Source organism: Chamaea fasciata, unplaced genomic scaffold, assembly GCF_029207755.1.
Source record: "Chamaea fasciata isolate MVZ Bird 193981 ecotype frontalis unplaced genomic scaffold, bChaFas1.0.hap1 SCAF_2, whole genome shotgun sequence".
Lineage (NCBI taxonomy): Eukaryota > Metazoa > Chordata > Aves > Passeriformes > Sylviidae > Chamaea > Chamaea fasciata.
Genome location: NW_027094087.1, coordinates 4,441,285 through 4,460,824, shown reverse-complemented (window position 1 = coordinate 4,460,824; position 19,540 = coordinate 4,441,285). Strand labels below are relative to the sequence as shown.

Genomic DNA, 19,540 nt, shown 5'->3' with positions numbered 1-19,540 from the left:
TTGCCACAACAATAAACTCAATTTAAGATATATGCAGTGTCTAGATAGAAACACAGATCTCTCAGCAGAGAGGGCCAAGTCAAGAGCAGACATTTCTGTATAGTCAGTGGAACCCATGTTCTGTTTCTAGGGTGTGAATTATGTTACCCAGATGTGGAAAATTACAAAATAAGGAGCCTGGAAGAAATAAGTTCTGTACCTGCAACCTTATCAGAGCTCTGTTTTTCAAGACTGTAGCTTGAATGTGCTAAGCAGAGGTTGTGAAAAACGGGGCAAAACTTGCTGAAGTGTGGGCCAACAGCACTCAGCTGCAAAGTTTCTCCTTATTCCCTCCCACTTTCAGAAATAAGTTTAACATGTCTGCCTTTATATCATGGGTGACATTGGTAGTCCAGATCTCTTCTACACATGGCTGAACATGTGAAGGATTTAAGAGTAAGCACGGGAACTTTCTGAGAAGAGTCGAGGCTCTGGAGAGGTTGTGTTAACTTGCCAGGGGAAGTTTTGTGGTTGTTACGGTCCTCTGGATTTTCAAGGCTCTATTGGGTTCAACTGCCACAGTTGTTCGTGTGGAAAATTAGATTAGTTTTAAAAATATTGATCACAGCATCATGGAATGATTTGGTTTGGAAGGGACCTTAAAGATTTTCTGGTTTCAATCCTCCAACCCCCCTGCCATGGGCAGCAACACCTTGCTCTAGATCAGGTTGCTCGGAACCCCATCCAAACTGTCCTTAAAAACTTTCGGGATGAGGCATCCACCACATCTCTGGGCAACCTGTTCCAGTGTCTCACCACCCTCACAGTAAGAATTTCTTTCTAATATCCAGTCCAAACTTGGCCTCTTTCAGTTTAAAGCCATTCTCCCCTGTGTATACATGCCCTTCAAAAAATTCCCTCTCCAGCTCTCTTGCAGGCTTCTTTAGGTACTGTAAAGCCTTCATGGAGCCTTCTCCAGGCTCCACAACCCAAACTCTCTCAGCCTTTCCCCGTGGCTGAGGTGCTGCAGCCCTCTGATCATCTTGGTGGTCTCTGAACTCGCCCCAACAGGTCCCTGTCTTTCCTGTGCTCTGGCAGTAGCAGGTGATGATGGTGCATGGCAATAGTCCCTCTTCTCATGTCCAACTTTCATGGACTGCCGAGCACCGAGGTGTCTGGGCATTCTTGGAACTGTCTGGGGGAAAGATGCAGCACAGTTAATGCTGCTCCTGTATTCTTCTTCAGCCTATTGGTATTTTGGAAATCACTGCTTTGATGAAAGTACATGACAGAGGTAACCTTTTAAGCACCTAGCAAGAGAATATCCTGGAGTAAAGGGTTCATTTTAAGCTCATTGAACTTGCTTTTAGCTCATTATGGGAATGGAAGAGTGTGCTCAAGGATTTGCTTACACTTCATTTTATGAGCTGTTCTGTCTTGAGATTCTTTTTTGTAATTTTGGTCTGTGATAATGTGGCGCACTGGGGTCGGTGGCAAGGAATGAAGAGGTAATAAGCTGGAAGGCTGATGCTGTACACAGAACATCTGTATAGATTCCTATATAAGGAAACTATATTCTCTGTCTGCCATCTGGAGAGGCCCTCTGCATTGCACTGTATTCAGCTGACAGGCTTTGAAACCAGGAGCAGACTTTTCAATACATTCATCCAGAGGGAGAAAGAAGAGGAATTATTTTATATTTGTATGGTTTTGCATGAGTATATATAGGAGATATAAAATAATTTCATCTCGGTGACATTCCAGTAAAATAGAAATGCAGTATTAGGAAAATGACATCCATTTAATTATAGTGACTGAATCTCCTTTCTTTTGTTGGGGTGGAGCAGGGGGAACAAACACAAGAATAATGTAGGCCATGATGGTCAGACTTAATGTTTTTGAATCTTGGTGTAATCATTGTTCCTTCTTCCCCCCTCCTTTTTTTACCTCTATGACTTTCATTGTATTGAAAATTAAGTTCCTACCTATCATTGCCCTCCAGCATGCTGTCTTTTATTCCCTTAATACCACGTTTTCACATATGGGAATAATGTCATAGAAAATTTTGAAATAATATTTATCTGGAAGATTCAGTATTGTGTTCTGGTTTTGGTTGTTCTTTTTTTTGTGTGTTATAATCTGAATTAGGGTAAAGTACGTAGCAAATTTCTGCTGTTCTGTACTTCCCTTGAACAAAAAGATACCAATAGATTTGGGGATTTTTTTGCTAGTTTGTTTTATCTTTCTTTCTGTTTTAATGCAGACTCAAGAATGAACAATCCGTCAGAAACCAGTAAACCATCGATGGAGAGTGGGGACGGGAACACAGGTAAGAAATGATCAGTTGGTGCACAGATATTTTCTGGTGGAATTGAATGGATATTGAAAGCAAAATTTCTTTACCCGTTTAGTGGGATTTTAAAAACCCACAAAACCAAACAAATAAAAACCTACACCCTTTGATTTTAGAGACCTGGGAGTACTTTTGTCATTTGCCCTACCGCATACAGGGCATTATTCATGCCTACTTTATTGGAGCGCCATCCACACTTTTTATATAAGATTTCCCTTCCCCACTTTTTCTATTTGAAATGTTCCTGATACTACTGAAACTCTGGTGGCACTAGCTCTCCATAAATAGTCTCATTTTTTCCTGGCAGAGCATACCCTTGGCACTTCTAACTTCATAATTTATTTTTGGGTGGAAATTTTCCCTGGCAGATGTGGGCCACTGCCTGATCTTGTTTCCGTTTTAGATTTCATTCAAGCTGTCACAACAGTTCTCAAGAACAAGTCAAATGGACAAAGCATAATATATCAAAATTTTAAAAAATGTTAGCCAGCTTTTCTGTAATTTCTTAGTGTGTTAGAACAGAACCTTGAAATTTGGTGGGGAAGAGCAGGTTTTGTCAGGGCCAATCTGCCATTTGGCACACTCTTAAGATGTGACCAAATTCTAAGCCACTGAAGAGCCACTATGACTTAATCATGCTATCTCATGCTTTAATTCCTTTCTGGAGGCAATATAATGCTCATTCTGAAAGCAAGAGAAATGACAATTCTAAATGGAAAGTGAGTAGTTTAACGTGGATCAGAATATTTTCTCAGCTCAGAATAGTGTTCGGGAAGAGAAAATTCTGATGAGAGGGAACTTGTTGCTTTGAGAGAAATCTGGTTACTTTGTGTGAGGAAAGCAAGTTTTCTTATTCATGGTTCGATATAAGAGTTTTATTTTAAACTCAGGAGTTGTGATGAAATTAGCAGTATTTAATTTTCTCTATCTGAGAGGCTGGATTTTTTCTGCCAATATATGGGTTCAGTCAAAAGGAATTCTGCCTGCTTATTAGTGTGTGTTTTGTTGCTGGCATTTCAGGTTTTATAATTGTCATTGTATTTTTAATGGGAGAGGGATCAATTCTTTTTCTGCACAAGAAGTGTTTTATTATGTATTTAATGGTTTAAGATTATATAAAACATTATTTCAAAAACAAATGGGCTGTAAATATTTCATGATCATAAACGGCATCAAGGGAACAATGGTTTTAAACATCCCTGTGGACTCCTTGTAGCTGGAGGATGTGTGTAAACTTCTGAGAAAATTCAGATTTCCTCCCCTGTGTGACCACAGCTCCCTGCATGTGCTTTCTCCTGTGCTCATACCCAACACACTTCTCTTGGTGCAACTTCAGCAGTTTCACCTCAGCTGAGCTGGTAAGGAGGAGGATTTGTTTTATTCAAAGGTAATCATTCAGTTACCACGGGAGCATTGCATCTGCTTCAGCAGAGCTTGACTTTTTTAGGCAAATATTTCATCTTTGTGAGGGTGGGGGTCATGACATCAAATGGATGGACTGTAAAGCTGCACTGTAGGTCCTTTCATGTTTAAAGAGGATACAATGACTATTTTTTTATACTCTAACATTAAAGTTAGTTATTACAAAAGTTTGACTGGAGTTTAAACTTCTGGAATATTGCTTCTTTAGTTTAAATGTTTCCAGTCTTTCTTTCCAGTTTTGTATCCTGATTTTTAAATTATATGAGCTAAAGTAATCTAGAATTTTTGAGGACTCTCTGTTCTGCAGTCATTGCTTTGTTTTAAAATGTAGTGCTCCTAAACCACTGGAGATAGTGATGGATGGCATTTGGAATGTTCTTTGGGAGCTCAAGCATCAGTTGTATTAGTCAACTTGGCAGATGTTAGGCTCTGAAAGGAATTCTCACAGAATGTAATTTTAGGCTTCTGATCGGGGTACTTAGATTATGGTTCTGGGCTCAGTGCATACTTGAGTGAAAAGAAGTCAGCTTTCAGCTCGGATGCTGAGGAACTGGACGTGCCATTGATTTTCTGTCAGTGCCTGTGCTCCCCAGATAATGCGTGATGATGATTTTTATAAACACTCAGAGTTCTTATTTTTGTAACTTTCTCTAACTGTCTGCTTTCCAGTGACATTTGTAAATCACTCGAGTCTGCTGCGTAAACACTAATAGTCTATCTTCTAAACTTCAGTGGATGCTTGTTTGGGTCATTCCTGTTTTAAACTGCAGTGAGATAATGTGACTTGAAAACGTTAAGAGAAATTACTGTGGAGCATGAATTTACATTTGGCAGAGCTGGTGTTCTCGGGAAAAAAACCCAACAGTTACCACTGGTTAAAGATGACAACGTCAGTAGTTCTCTGAGCTAAATTTCATGGAAGTTAGCAAACTTGGGTTTTTTATTTGAAGCTCTGACTATTTAGGAAACATTGTGAAGTCCCCTAAATATATTGGTCACAATACAGTGCCTGGAATATGTTATGACTTTAAATTTTTCCTGCTAACTGGACTTCCCTTTTAAGCATCTGAAAAACCAACATGTATTTCAGACCTATTAAAAACAACAACCAAAACGTATGAATACAGGGGCTGTTGGATGGATGTTTTCCTAAGAACATGTATTGACAATCTGGTCATCAGTATTGCAGAGTTAGAGGAATCTTTTCCAGGCTACAGTTGTGGGCAGGCAGTCTAGGTAGTATCTGCTGGAGTAAGAAAAAAATCTTACAGTAATTAGACAACCCTTTTTAATTTCCTTTTCATAGGCAGCGTAAACTTTTCCAAAACATCTCAACCTTTTTGTTTGTTTTATGCATCTTCTCTTGTAAGAGCTGTGTGAATGCAGAACTGCAGAATGCAGCCAAGGTTATAATGACTATGGAAACTGTACTATTATGACATTTGTTGACATAGCAGCAAATTAATAGTTACTGTAAATGTAGTATTTGGAAGGATTCTAAGGATACTTGTTTGCATTGCTTCATTTCCAAAGATTGATTTTCCAGTTTCCATGAAAAGGAAGTCTGTAGGGGAGAGACCATGAACCATCCTTCATCTGCTAAAATCAGGCAACTATCAATGCTGAACTTGTTATTAGGAAAGGTGGCTGGGGAAACAACAATTTCTGAGTGTTGGGGGTATCTCTGTGTCTTTCAGCAGAGGGGAGGAGAGAGAATGACCTGGGAAGATAGGGTGGTGGTGCTGGGAGATGTCTTCCAGAGCACAGTGCAGATACCCACGCCAGCTGGTTTTGAAATCTTCCTTCTCCTTGGCTGCCTTCCCTTCCTGAATTCTTTCTTGCACCTTACTCCACATCTCCCCTGGAGTTCCTCACTCCTCTTCCTTTCGAATGCAATTTGCAAACTCAGGCTGAAGTCTGATGATTACATTCTGGAATTTTGAGAGTAAGTTATTCTCCTGACTGCAGGTGCAGTGTTCCCTTGCCTGCTTTGCTTTGTCATGCCTTTTCCCTCTGCAGGTACAATTCCAAACTGCCATAAAATAATCCATGTTCAGTATCTGCTGTTCTGTTCCTTTTCCTGGAGCACTGTATTAGTCTTCATCCAAACCAACTCCATGAAGTAGCTGAGCACATGGCTGAATTTATGCCAGAATTTAAACATGCTTGGGTTACATTGGACCTGGACTGTAAGGGTGAAATTCCATCCCATAGCTTGCTGCGGGTGGAGCACCCAAACCAGAACAAACTTCTGGTGAACTACCAGAAGGGGCAGGACAGGGAGGATGGAGCAAGGAGAACGGGGAGATGGGACGTGTGGAGTTCCCACTCTTTTTGGGCTGATTTTGGTGTTGGCAAGCTCTAGAAGTTATGGAAGTTGGGATGAAGATGCAAAATACATTAATACCCTGGACTATTAAAATCACAATACATGTGATTGTGTCTGCCATGTCTGTTAATCCTCACAGGGTTTTGTATTTAACTCTCACCTTGAGCAAAAGTGGCATTCTAGTCCTTTCATGTCCTTACAATGTGCTGACCTTCTGCTTCTGACAGCTCCATTTTCCAGCTCCTTATCAGATTTCTTGGATTCCGTGCGGGTGGTGCCACATCCTTCTGAGCTCCTTAAAAGCAAGGCCTCTCATGTGCTGGACTCACTTCATTTTCCTTGCACTTCTTCAAAAGACATAGGCATCCTGTGATAAATGCAAGCAGCCAGGGTAGCATTCCTTCCAAAATTAGGGCTGCATCCAGAAGGGAAGAGACACTGGGCTTCCAAACATCAAAGAAAGTTTAAGATGCAAGTAGTAAACCAGAGAGTAAACAGATGTGATGTGGATTTTTTCACCCTGAGTTTGGTTTTGGGAGGCCTGGGGAGAGGGAGTGGATCTCTTTCAAGACTGAATTTAAAGAAAATGTTGTTTTCTCTCAATTGTTGGGAGCCATGAACGTTTTAAGCTCGGTCTTAGAGCTTGCTTTTTTCTAAACTATCACCTAGGAGGCTTGTTTCAGATTTCCGTATTAAGAGTCAGCAGAATTGCTAACTGGAGCATTTCTTCTGCACACTTGGACAGTAGTGCTCTTTTAATATGGTATCATGATTTTTTCAGGCACTTTTTGGAAGATAGTTGACTCGAACAGCTTCACCTATTTACCTAAGGTGAGGCCTGCAGCTGGTTCTCTCAGAAACAGATAAATTTTTTTAACCCCCACAGATTTCCTGTTGGAATGAGGAGTATTTGCCCTCCAGTAGGTTTTCTTATCTGTGTTTTTTTCACTCCCTGACCACTGAAAACTAATTCAAAACCTTTGCTTAAATGAGGAGGTGGTATGTTGTTTTCCTCTGGCTTATGGTAGCTATTTGTCAGAAATTACTTCTATATATTTACCCAACACCTTTTTCATTCCCTTTTGTATTTCTGCATGGAGAGAATTCTGAAGTTTACTGGACAGAATGAAGATAAATGAGATTCTTCTGGTTCTTTCCAGCAGACCTTCTTATATACCATTCTTTGGAGAAAGACAATGGAGTTGCATTCCTTCAAGAGCAATTCAGACCAGTGAGAATCCCTGCATTCATGTTGAATTGAAATTTTAAACTAATAAGGCAAAATAATTTGATGCCACTTAGAATTGAAATATTTTTAACACATTTGTGGATCTTTGGCTGCATGTTTGTCTCTTAAGTTTGTAAACCTTGGCCCAAAGCATAGATTTGAAAACCGGGTAGTCGACCAAATCTTCCCACACAGAACCCCCACCAAAGATGCATCAAAGGGCCACCTTAGGTATACTTTACATGGATGGTAGAAAGCTTGATATTGTGTCTGTATTTAATTGAGCAGTGGCTCAGTCTTTGGAAATGTTACTTGTGTAAGCTGTTGGTAGGTCAAAATTGCACTGTAAGATATTGGACGGTCTATTTTACTAATCACGTTTTATGCCTGCTGGCTTTTCCAGATGTTTCTAAGGAGTGGCAACCACGTATTGTTCTTCAACTGCGACTCTTTTGCTCAGTAGATAACCTAGGTTTTTATGGCAAAGAATGTAGATGATGGAAGGAATTTTGAAGTAGGAGTTACTATGCACACCTGCCCATAGGCACTGAACAAAATCTGATTGTCATGACAAGTAAACATGCAAGTCTAAAGCTGGTTTTGCTTCATTTCAGTCACGCAGTTTTGAAGATTGCATCATCTGTTTTAGAAATTCCCTGCAGCCCAGCACACTTGGAGTCTCCCTTCCTGTTATTAGCCACTGTGGGTAGTAACAAAACAAAAAAAAAACCACTTGTTTTTTTCTTTTCCTTTTTCTTCTCACACCCAGATTATTTTGGGATAACTGGGGGGTTTTCACATCCTCCGAACGGTTTAGGAAAAGACTGCAAAAATGTAGGAAAATAACCAGGTTTTAGTTATATGAGACTAAGTGGAAGCAGAAGGAAGCCCAGGCAGTTATCTTACCTAATGAGACCTCTGAACAAACTTTAACAGAAATGTAGAAGAGTCATTTCTGGAAAGAGTTAAACTGTGGCCCATAACTGCTGTGTTACGGGACTTCTGTTTTCATCAAGTGTTGCTTTACCTGTCTTTAAGGAAAGGTGTTTTTTATCTAAACCTTGCTGTTGGCACTTTCTGAACTTAAAGTTAGTCTTCAGCTACTGGATAGAGAGTACATGGAGAATGGAAACACAGTCCAGTCATAGCAGCAAGCACCCGTTCGATTCTCAAACCGTGTAGAGAGTGATGGGATAGTAGTGTACATAGAAACACAGGTCATAGAATTATTTAGGTTGGAGAAGACCTTTGAGATCATCAAGCCCAACTGTTAATGCTGTCAAGTCCCCCATTAAACCATGTCCCTAACTGCCACATCTGCACATCTTTTAAATATCTTCATATCCATCAGAATAGATGGTGGAAGCTGAAGAAAATATGATGTTGATTTTGTTCAGCTGACAAATGCTCAATTACCAAAGCCTTGACTCTGCTTCCCACCCCACTTTCACTAAAAAATACAATTCTTGTTACTCTCAGAGTGTTTTTTTACTATATAATGTTGAGAGAATAGCAGGAAAATTGGAATGTTGATTCTTATTCCACTTACAAGAAGTAGTAATTAATAGTTTTCAATATCTCTCTTTCTCCAGGCACGCAAACAAATGGCCTGGACTTTCAAAAGCAGCCTGTGCCTGTCGGAGGAGCAATCTCTACAGCCCAGGCCCAGGCCTTCCTTGGGCACCTTCATCAGGTAAGAGAAGAAGCATTTCAAACAGAGGAGACTCAGGCAGCTGTGAACAGAGCTGCCCTGATGTGTTCCGTGTTCTTCTTTCTGTGAATGATGGGAAGTCATTTATTAGAACACAAATACGGGTACACCACCTGGTTAAAGAGCGTGGATGGGAAAAAGTCCTGATTGTGGCACTCACCTGATTGCATTAGGCTGCAGAACATGTCAAGATAGGCTGAGACCTCTTTGGGAGAATTACAAATCACATTTCTGGGGAGTTGAGAATGCCTAAGTGTGGTGCATTTTTGAGAAGGTTGTTTGTTTGTTTGTTTTGTTGTTGTTGTTTAACCTTAATAGAGATACCATGTTGAAAGGCAAGACAAAATTCAATTTTTTTTAGGGAAGGATTCTATTGGCCCAATGGCTGCCAAGGTTCCAAAACTGTCACTATCTAGTTAAAAACCACTTCACTCTTACAGATTAACTAGAAAGAAAGTTGATCGTACTTACTAAGCATATATGGATTGTGAGGTTTTCTTTTTTTACAAAAAAGTTATTTCAGTGACCTGTTTGTCAGATGATATTCAGACTTCTAATACTGTCCCTCTGTTCTGCTGCTGCTGTGTTTAGGGAATCAAAGCTGAACTTCAGATGCAGGCTGAAGCAAAATGGGGCATCCCTAGGTGAAGAGAAGTATAAGGGGCATTTTTTTGTAGTTTTTTTATCTGTTCGCACTTGATGTATGAAAACAAATGTCCTAATTTCTTTCCCTTCCTCTGCACCAAGTTTAACTTTAAAATACTGTACCTAATTGGATGACCTTGAGTGTTTGAGGTCTGAGGTTGCACAGTTATTGTGGTATAATTGAAGTACTGAAGCTTTTATGCCCTCTTTTAAGAGCTCTGAACTGCCGTTTTATTGTATGGAACATTCCACACGTCTTGTCACATAATTGCAATTTTCCTAGCAGATTGGTTTATATAGGACCTAGGGAGTGCCACTGTTTGAATTTGCTGAACCAATAGGCTGCTGTAGGCTGCCTTTATGTGGAGAGAAGCTGACTAGTTTTTATGGCTTGCCAGGGTGTGTTTAACATGGAGACAGATACAGCTGCTCTGCAGAATTCTGTGTGTTTGTTTTAGTCCTCATTTCGTTGTATAGATTGACCCAGGACAGTAATTGGGTTTTGCACAGTGCTTTATCCTGCTTTGGAAATTTATTTATTTAAACAGTTGTCAGGATCTTTATAACTTCATGTTTGATAAAGTGTGATTCATTTCTTGAAACTGGTTCAAAGGAAAATCTCGGGTATTCTTTTATTCGCCTGCAGGTGTGTGGGAATCTATTGTCAAACTGTCCTCTGCTAGTGAGGCTGCTGTTAGTGGGATATTATTCAACCTTAACACACAATGCTTTGCTCTAGACTAATGCAAAATACTGGGCTGTAGGCAGCGTTCAGGTACCGTTTAATTTCTAATTTGGAAATGCTGGCTGTGTGGTGAAAAGGATGTCCAAATTGCATTCACGGAGATCTTCAGGAATATGCTGGCTGTACCTGAGCAATGTACATTTGTAGTCTTTTATGTGGTGTTCATGCAATTTTAAAGTATTATTTTGAGTATATTGTTTGGATGGTGGGGTGGTGTTATTTAGGCTATTTTCTGCTGTTAATCCATGGTAAAAGCACAGATTACATCAACTGTGTCAAACTGTATTTTGCTTCTGATGAGGAGGGGCTTTTATGGGAGTGTTTGCTTAGATGTAGATCATACTTAGTATGTTCTAGTACCTTCATCTAAAGCAGTAGGAGGTATTTCCAAGGTGACTCTTCCAAGGTTGCCTGTTCAAAATATTCAGTTATTAATTTCATGTGCTGCTGTTTTTCCCGTGCTTGAAAATATGTGGACTTTCTGTGTGGGGGTCCTCCATCTAGAGGCAAGAGTGCTACATTTTGCTTTGCTCTATTGTATCCTTACATATCACCTGGTTTTCAAATGAGCAGTGGTTTTCAAACATGGCTAGAGATGGAATTCTCTACAGGCTGTTACTCTGACCTTTGAAAGTGTTGGTAATTAATTACAGAGCATTCCTTCTATGTGACTAGGGGTGCTGGTAGAAACAAGGCGAGACTGATTCAAATGGGTTTCAGTAAATGAAAATACAGCATTTTTTGTACAGAGGAAATCCTTATTAGAGATAAAAAAGCACTCCAAAACTATCACTTTCTGAGGCATCTGTTTTTCCTTGCCGCTCACCCACAAGACCACCTTTAGGCCTGTTAATTACAAACATTGAGTTTGAGTTTTAAGTGTACCTGAATCAATACAGCCTTTGTAAAGTGTCTCCGGTCCTCTGTGTTGAGATCTTCTCCTCAGTGGCTGAGGGCTGCAAATACTTGAATGAGTTAATTTGAGGGAGAGTGGTTATGCTCTGGGTTCTGTGCTGTGCATGTGCTTGCTCCTATCAGAAAGCTGGTGGATGCAGTGTTGGAGAGAGACCCATTCTGAAATGGGAGTAGGATGCTGATGATGAGTGGAGCTTAGTGCCCTGCCCTGAAGCTTGGATTTTTCCAACAGGAATAGGAGTAGTTGGCCTGTCCACCCCAATATGCTCTTCTTCAACTCCATCCATGGTAATATCCACATCCTTAGGCAGGGATACCCTCAGTAAGAGGTAGATAAACAACGTCATGAGAGAGTGTTACAGATCTATTTCAGCCTGGACTACGACCCCTATTGCACTGATTCAGGTGTTAGAGTGGCATGCACTATTCCTGGGGGAGTTTTTGTTGGGATGTGGGTTGGGAGATTGTTCTTTTTACGTTATTAGTTTTCTGTGGATTCTACATTATTTCATTTCCATTTTTGCACTGTTGTAGGTCCAGCTCGCTGGAACAAGTTTACAGGCTGCTGCTCAGTCCTTAAATGTACAGGTAAAGACAGATACCTTCTGCTGTCATCCTTCTCTCATCCCAAACAGCATCAGTAGAGATAGTTCTTAACCTATGATATATTACTCAGCTTTTTTCAGTCTGACTAGTTTTGCAAGTGATAGGGATGAAGGAATAACACTTTTGCAACTGTAAATCAGGTGTAGGATTTGTAAGCATTCAGGCTCTGGAGTTGTTTAAAACATGGAGTGACCATAACTTCATGCTGAATTTTAGTCGGGTGTGGTATCATGAAAATCGTAAAACTCCAGGAATATTTTATGTTCTTCTGTTTATTAACTTGCTCCAAACACGTAGTGAGCATTACTTTGCAATTTGTCCTTGCTTCTGGTAACTGAATATAGGAATATAATGTAGCATTAACTGTGTAATGTAGCTAGTTTAGACTGCTTGTGTAAATAACACACAGTGATTTCAAAGTCAGAGTAATTGTTGTTTAATAATGTACGTGAGACGACAAAGCTTTCAAACTTTCCTATGATGCTGAACACTTCAGTTTATCTGTTAACATTCTACTTCCTCTCTGTACTATATTAAGGGGCAAGGGATGCAGTTTTATTGAAAACTGGTTTCAGTATTGCTTGTTATTAAAGAATGTAGGTAGTGCATTACATGAAATGCAATAGAATGTGGACCCACTTATACATAATAACAATTTGGAAAGAAGAGGAGGTATAGTGACCTTCCTTTCTAAGAGGAAGGAGGCAGAAAATTGCCTTGGTTGCCATGGTAAACTTCCATCCCTGAGAGAGATGTTGGCAAACAGGCTGTATCTCCAGTGCAGAATGTTTACAGTCCTGCGCTGTAATTATCGCTCAATGACTGGCAGAATTAATCAGAGCCTTTATGTTAATTAGCCCGCTCTGCAGTCCCCAAAACAGGTGGTGGAAAATATGCAAATCTATGCAGAATTGTAATGTTCTGCATAACCAGTTTTAATTATCATAAAACTCTCTCCCCCTCTTCATGCACTTGCATTTCCTCCCTCATGGGTTCACAATTTCTTCTGTTTAAAAAAACAAACAACCAAACCACAAAAATAAATCAAAATAAACTTGAGTCTTTTAAAACAAAGCAGTATTCAATTAAAAAATGCTTTGAGTACCTAAAAGGACTGTATACATTATATATTTTGCTCTATGTTGAGAAACAGGTTGCTGTAGGTTGAGGATTTTTCAAAAAGGCTCTGTATAAGCCAACAGTATGATGACTTAGAGGTACAGGATGGAGATAGAGAAAATGGAAACGCAATCTCCTTTCCCTCGTTCCATTGTTCAGGATTTTAGGCAATGAATAATTTTAACAACCTTCTCTTTCTTCATGGTGAAAGGTAGCATCAGCTTCAGTCGCATGGCGTAAAATGAAGTGAGACCTGAAAATAATGTCAGAGAGTTACAGGAGACCGGAGAGTCTCTTTGTTTTGTTTAAACTGCATTACCTACAGACGTGTTTGAGCATCTCATAGCCGAGATGGTGGGCACACAGAGCCATTGCTTAAACACACTCTTAAAGTAAACCCAAGGGCTTTTTGTATGCAGATGAAAGTTTTTTATTGTGCAGTGTTGAGATAGCAGCGTTACACATTAACATCTGTTTTACACTATAAAGAGTTGTATTTTTTCTTGACTAGTCTAAATCTAATGAAGAATCTGGGGACTCTCAGCAGCCAAGCCAGCCTTCCCAGCAGCCTTCAGTGCAGGCGGCCATACCCCAGACCCAGCTCATGCTGGCCGGAGGACAGATCACCGGGGTAAGAGTTACCCAGGGGTGCTGCAGTCCCACGCAGCTGTCATTGAGGGGCACTGCAACTTCCTTTAGCCTAGGGAGGAACTTCAGTGCAAGTGGCAACAGAAAATATCTTCCTGGAAAAATAAGCAGACTGTAATATTTGGGGTTTGTCTCTAAGTATTTGCTTCCAAACAACAACAGTATCCCTTTTGACTCTGGGAGGAAATTAAAACCTGTTGTTTTACAACAGTTACAAATGAGACAGTCACTGACGTCATAAAGAGGATTTTTTTTTTCCTTAAAGATTAAAATGAGGCATGAGAGAACAAGACTGAACCTTACAGCTGGGTGAAGAACCAAAAATTATGAGAATTGTTAATTTTCCCTTTTCTCATGCACGTCTTTTTAGGTAATTATTAGTATTTTCCTTAAGCCTGTTAAACCCTTTTGTTTTAACCTACTGATTTTGAGGGGTTTTTAATTGCAAAGCTTTGGAAGTAAATATGGGTTAATTGTTGTTTTAGACTTTCTGGTGTGTCTGAATTGTTGTAAAGGCTTTCAGTCGTTTCAAAAAAGAGCAGGTTTTGTGAATGGGCTGGTTAAAGAATTTGCTTCCACATAATCAGCTTTGCAGTATGAGAGTTTGTGTGTTAATAAGCTTAGGGCAGTTGCTCCAACAATATATTTATGATTTGAAGTGTTAGGTTAGATCATCCCTACGCTTGCATGAAATGACTTCTTAATCTCAGGCTCAATTGTTCTTCAGTTGAAGAATTGAAACCTTCTCCTATATTAGTATGTAAATAAGCATCCTATTTAGTTTTCAGTTAAGCATTGAAACTTTAAAAGTGAGACTGTTTCGATGTGTTGTTAAAACCTGGCATATTTTATTATTTTTTGTATTCTCAGAAAATACTGGTTTGTTTTAGTTCATAACTGTCTGCTGTAGTGAAACATTCAAAACTCCAGGCCTATGCAGATACGGGTTGTAGTAAATATGGGCATCAAGATTCATTTACATGTAAAGGAGAGACTGCTGCCACCTGTTCCACAGAGATAATGTGTGTTTGGGAAAGGGAAGGGATGTAAAGTTGCCAACTCTATTCTATTAAAAGAGAAAAAAAAAAGGGCAGATGGGGAGACTTGGAGAGAAACAAATGGAGCTCATGTTCTTTACTTATATCTTAGGGCATAATGGAAATGATGGAATATGGCAGGGATTCATGCTAATGTGAAGCAGCTGGGGCGTTATCAGTTTGTTCAGTAGCCATAGCCAGCATTCCTGCTTCACATTCATCTGGCTAATCACTTGCTGTTCTGCTGGGTGTAAATTTCCTTTCAAATCCTGGCAATACTGATTCTTTTCTTTTGCTTGCTACTTAATTGCTTTTTCCCTGAAACTGCTGGTGGAGTTGCGAGGAAAACTTAGGAGCAGAGTTAGGTTGTGTAGGTTCCAGTAAGTGCCAGTGTTGGTGGTGGTGCACTTTGGTTTGCGTCAGGGCTGTGGTAGGTTGGTTCCCACCCCGTGTTGAGTAGCCAGCTGTCCTTGGCCAGTCAGTGGAATAGCCCTAGGATTGCCTGGTTAACATAACTAGTACTGAGCTGTCTAATGACTTTGTAGCTGAAGTGGCTCTTCCCATTATTAATGGCTGTGTTTTCTAATTGTTTATAGCTCACGTTGACGCCAGCCCAGCAACAGTTATTGCTCCAACAGGCGCAGGCCCAGTTGCTGGCGGCTGCAGTGCAGCACTCAGCCAGTCAGCAGCACAGCGCTGCTGGTGCCACCATCTCGGCCTCTGCTGCAACGCCGATGACGCAGATCCCTCTATCTCAGCCAATACAGATTGCACAGGTGAGCCTTGAGGCTTGAGAGGGTGGAAAACAACAGAGGTTTTGGACTTGATTGCACCATTCCAATGAAATTTGTTGGTCGCTCCTCGCTCGGCGAGTTTCTGGAGTCCTCGAGAATTTTTAGTCTTTCCTCGTGTATCTTTGGATGATGAGGTTGAAGTTTGGTAGTCTTAGCGAGGACTGTGTGGCAGCTGTTCCTCAGTTCCACTGGGCTTCTGAGTTTGTACCAGAATCTGAGTAGATGCTGTGTTTTCTGAATCTTCCCTCCTGTAGTTAGCGTGAGAAAGGAGAAAAAGGGGTATGGTAAGATGCCCAAAGAAATTGCACTTGTTAAGACCTGTGTGGATGGGAAATGATGCCTGTGTATCAAAAAGGATGCTTGTCAGACCCAAATGGTGCTTGTTAGCAGCAAAATGATAGAGCTGAAGAACGGCAGTTTGTCTTGACCCATTTGTGTGCTATTTTGGCTTGGTATTTAATGCTGGGAGTTCAGTGACAAAGAATGGGCTCTCCTGTGTGTCTGGAGAAAAACCTGGAGAATGAGTCTGGTGTTGGAATCTGTCCAGTCTCATAGTCTGCTACTGAAGGCTTGTCAGTTCTGAAGAACTGCTTGCTGTGGACATTCTGCTTACTTGAAGCAGTAAGGAACCCACTGGGTCTTCCAGGACTGGCTTAATTCAGTGTGGAGATGGCAGTGGCACTAACTCTGTGCTTAATGTATGTAGTGTGGAAAACCCGTAGACTTGTGGACAAGGGTAACCAAACGTGCAGCTTAGACATCTTGAGTACTATGAGTAGGTGGTTGTCTTGCTCATGCTGAGGCCCATCTTTCCATAGATTAAAGTTCTTGGTACATTATGCTAGTTTTATTAGGCTAGCTGTGCAAAGTGTGTGGGGTATGTAATCTTCAAAGTTGCTGCTTCATAGAACGAGCAAGTTCTTTAAGACTGTCTGATGCTTTCTGTTCAAGCTATTGTCTCTTGTATTCAACCGGGATGAAGTGTCTGAAAAGTGAACATGAGGTCTGATTAAGGACAAGAATGGAAATATTGCATTTGTCTGTGAAGTCCAGTGGTCAGTGTTCAATCCTTTACTGTACGGGTCCACTAGCTGAATAACAGCCTGGCTGTGCTATCAGGTTTTCATTAGATGAAGTGACAAACTTTTGTGGTGTTGGTCTAGAAGTTCTGACTTCTCTAGCTGTCCTTAGAGAGGCCAGAGTGGTGCCAGCCACAGTTTTTGAAAGGCCAGTGCTGATGAGATTCCTCTCACTGAAGCTCTTGTTGCACTGTGAGAAGTCACATCACCAAATAACACCTTTTTTAGCAAAGGATTCCACTTCACTGGCATGATGTAGAGATGGCTGAAGGATGTAGCATTCAAGGAAACTTGTAATTCTCAAGATCATATCTTAATTTTGTTAAGACTGTCTGTAGGCAATAATACAGACAGATTTCAAGAAGAGAATGGGGGATGTCCTTGTCAAGGAAGTTGTTGGTTATAGCTTCTGACATCTTTCCATGCACCTGTCACAGTTCCCATTTGATGGGATGTGAGTCTTTTAACATGGATGTAAGCAATCCACAGGTGTGTGCCTCTCCTCTTCCAGGTGTGCAGCTTAAGATAGTGAGGTCTGCTTCACTGAAGTGTGGAGGCCTAAAATTTGCTATTAACAAAATCTGAACCTTGAACTGTCTGACCTTAGGTTTGTTAAATAGGTCCCCAAAGCAGTGGATACCGATGTAATGCATGTGTGAGATGTTTCTAATCCTGCTCTCCCAGCTCAGTGTGGAGCTCTGAAAATGTGTGAAGCATTTACAATTATTAGTTTTGTACTGGCTTTTTCCTCCAGAACTTGGAAAATCTTCAGAGAAGTGTTTGGGAGGAGTTGAAAAGATCAGGCATGTGCTGTCAAATAAGAGTTTCTGAAGGCAGCATTGTCTGATTTGTGCACGTGAGTGAGCTAAGGGCTCTCTGAAATACAGCATGTGATCACGTAGTTGCCACGTGCAGAACAAATTAAAGTTGTACTTGTTTTCTGACGTTCCTAATTACTTAGATGTTTGACTTGACAATTAATGTCTTTTAGGATAGGTTATTTTGATACATAAATAAGCTTGGTTGAATCTTGTTAACTGCTCCTTATGATGAAAGTGCAGGGCATAAATTGTGCAGGTGTTGGATATAATTTGAGGTGCTTATGGAAAACATCTACCATCTAGGTTCGTAAGTAGATAGCACCGTGCTTTTTGATCCGTCTTGGCAAGGATTTGTAAGCAGTGCTCAGCTTTGTTTGTGTTGCTATTGTAAACATAGAGCTGATTATACAAATAGCTGAATGTTTGTTTTAATTGATGATTTTTGAATAATTGATTAACTGGCAGGTCTCTGCAGCAGGGGGATTACCGTGTTTATTTTAATTAACTAATTGCAAAAGCATGACTCCTTTAATGTGCACTGCAGTTCACATAAGGTATCTGCTGCAGCGGCCTGGTGAGGAGCTTGTCCTGCTCCTGGATTGACACTAAACAGGTTATATATCAACTTTTGGGGCTCTCTATAAACTTCCTTGTGTTCAGGATCCATGCTCTGTATTTCTGTGATGTGAATCTCAAAATGACACAGATGCTTAAGTTTGTGCTGAAACTGTAATTGGAAATAATGGCATTGAATTTAGAAATTTAGATGATTTAAAAAAAAAAAGGATCTTCCTCACAGCACAACATAGCACTTGACAGATTATTCTGCTGGGGTAGGATTTGGATTGTTTTGATCTTTCTAAATTGGTAGGCAGCACCAGGAGACATGCATGTCTCCCTGAAAGTCTTTCCATCTCTTTCCATGTGCTTGTGCTAGCGTACAGGTTTTAACACTGAGGAAAAAAGATCAGTGTGGGAAAACAGTGTCGGGTTTGTCCGTGTGGTTGCTATTGGGAGATTTATTGTAATGGTATAATTAACTAAATAATAAAACTTTCCCAAGGTGGAAATAAAGTTGAATTTCAAATGCATTTGAGGGGCTGGTAGGGCTATTTAGAAGTGATTAGCCTTGGAGGCATCATTTTCATTTTGCGTTGCAGAATTATATTTCTGTATTTAAACAAGACTTAGCCAACATACCATTTACCAAGGCAGATGCACAGAATAAGATTGCTTATATCAGTTATCCCTGAGGCCTCAATTTAAAAACAGTTTTCTCATATTAAAGTGTAAGAGCCTGATGATAAGAGCTGTCATGTCTTAGCTGGGTAGCCAGCGTTATGAATACTATAGTCTTAAACAAAAAGGTCTCCTCCTTTGATCTTAGAGATACACTGCCTCTGTTTCTTTGTATTCTTTCTTGCATGTAACTCCATCTCCTGTGGGGGTGCTTCAAATCATGTGAGATCTACTTGGTCATCTGGGGTGATTTCATTTGTTTGCTTTTGACTGGGAGAGGTCCTTAACCTATCTGCTTTTCCATTGATACTTTTTTCTTCTACTGTGTCTTCCCAACTCTTCCTTTTGTGTTTCTGTTTTTTTCTCTTATCTACCTTTATTTTCACCCTGCAGCCTCTCTTTATTTCCTTTCCTTCTGCCCAGTGTTCACAACCTGAGTCAGCTTGCTCAGCTCTTTCCATTTCTGTTTTCAACTCTGCATCCTGTCCTCACATCCATTCCAGTGTGAGCCCCCTCTGAGCTGGAGGGTCAGCACAATCTGCAGAGGTAACCAGCTGAGCATTGAAAATCAGTGAAAAAATGAGTGGAGATCCATGGCATGTTGAGCTCAAGAAGAGGTTTTGGTAGCAATTCTGACCAATGTGATATTAGGATATGAAGTCAAAAGAAACATGGAGTTCCAGGATAGAACTGGTGCAGTTATTTCTCTCTTTCAAGAAGGAAATTTGCCTCGATTTCACAGGAATGGTTGCATTATTTCTGCAATTTTCTGAAAGCAAACAATACTGTTGACTTTAAAATCACTTTTTTTTGCTCGTGGGCACTTTTTAAAATTTTACCATTCTCTTATAAAATGGAAGTTTCCATTTC

At 40.3% G+C, this 19,540-nt stretch overlaps 1 protein-coding gene across 6 annotated transcripts in view; it reads left to right on the top strand.

Moving 5' to 3' along the window:
- POU2F1 (POU class 2 homeobox 1) overlaps positions 1–19,540 on the top strand; it is a 107,677-nt gene that overhangs the window by 57,342 nt on the left and 30,795 nt on the right. For 3 of the 6 annotated variants that reach the window (XM_066208037.1, XM_066208028.1, XM_066208020.1), the window contains exons 2-6: positions 2,243–2,308; positions 8,904–9,004; positions 11,862–11,915; positions 13,564–13,683; positions 15,334–15,513. In XM_066208037.1, coding sequence (XP_066064134.1) covers positions 2,243–2,308; positions 8,904–9,004; positions 11,862–11,915; positions 13,564–13,683; positions 15,334–15,513 — 521 coding nt within the window. The remainder of the gene's footprint in view (positions 1–2,242; positions 2,309–8,903; positions 9,005–11,861; positions 11,916–13,563; positions 13,684–15,333; positions 15,514–19,540) is intronic. The other 3 variants (XM_066208058.1, XM_066208054.1, XM_066208045.1) reach the window with 2 other exon arrangements.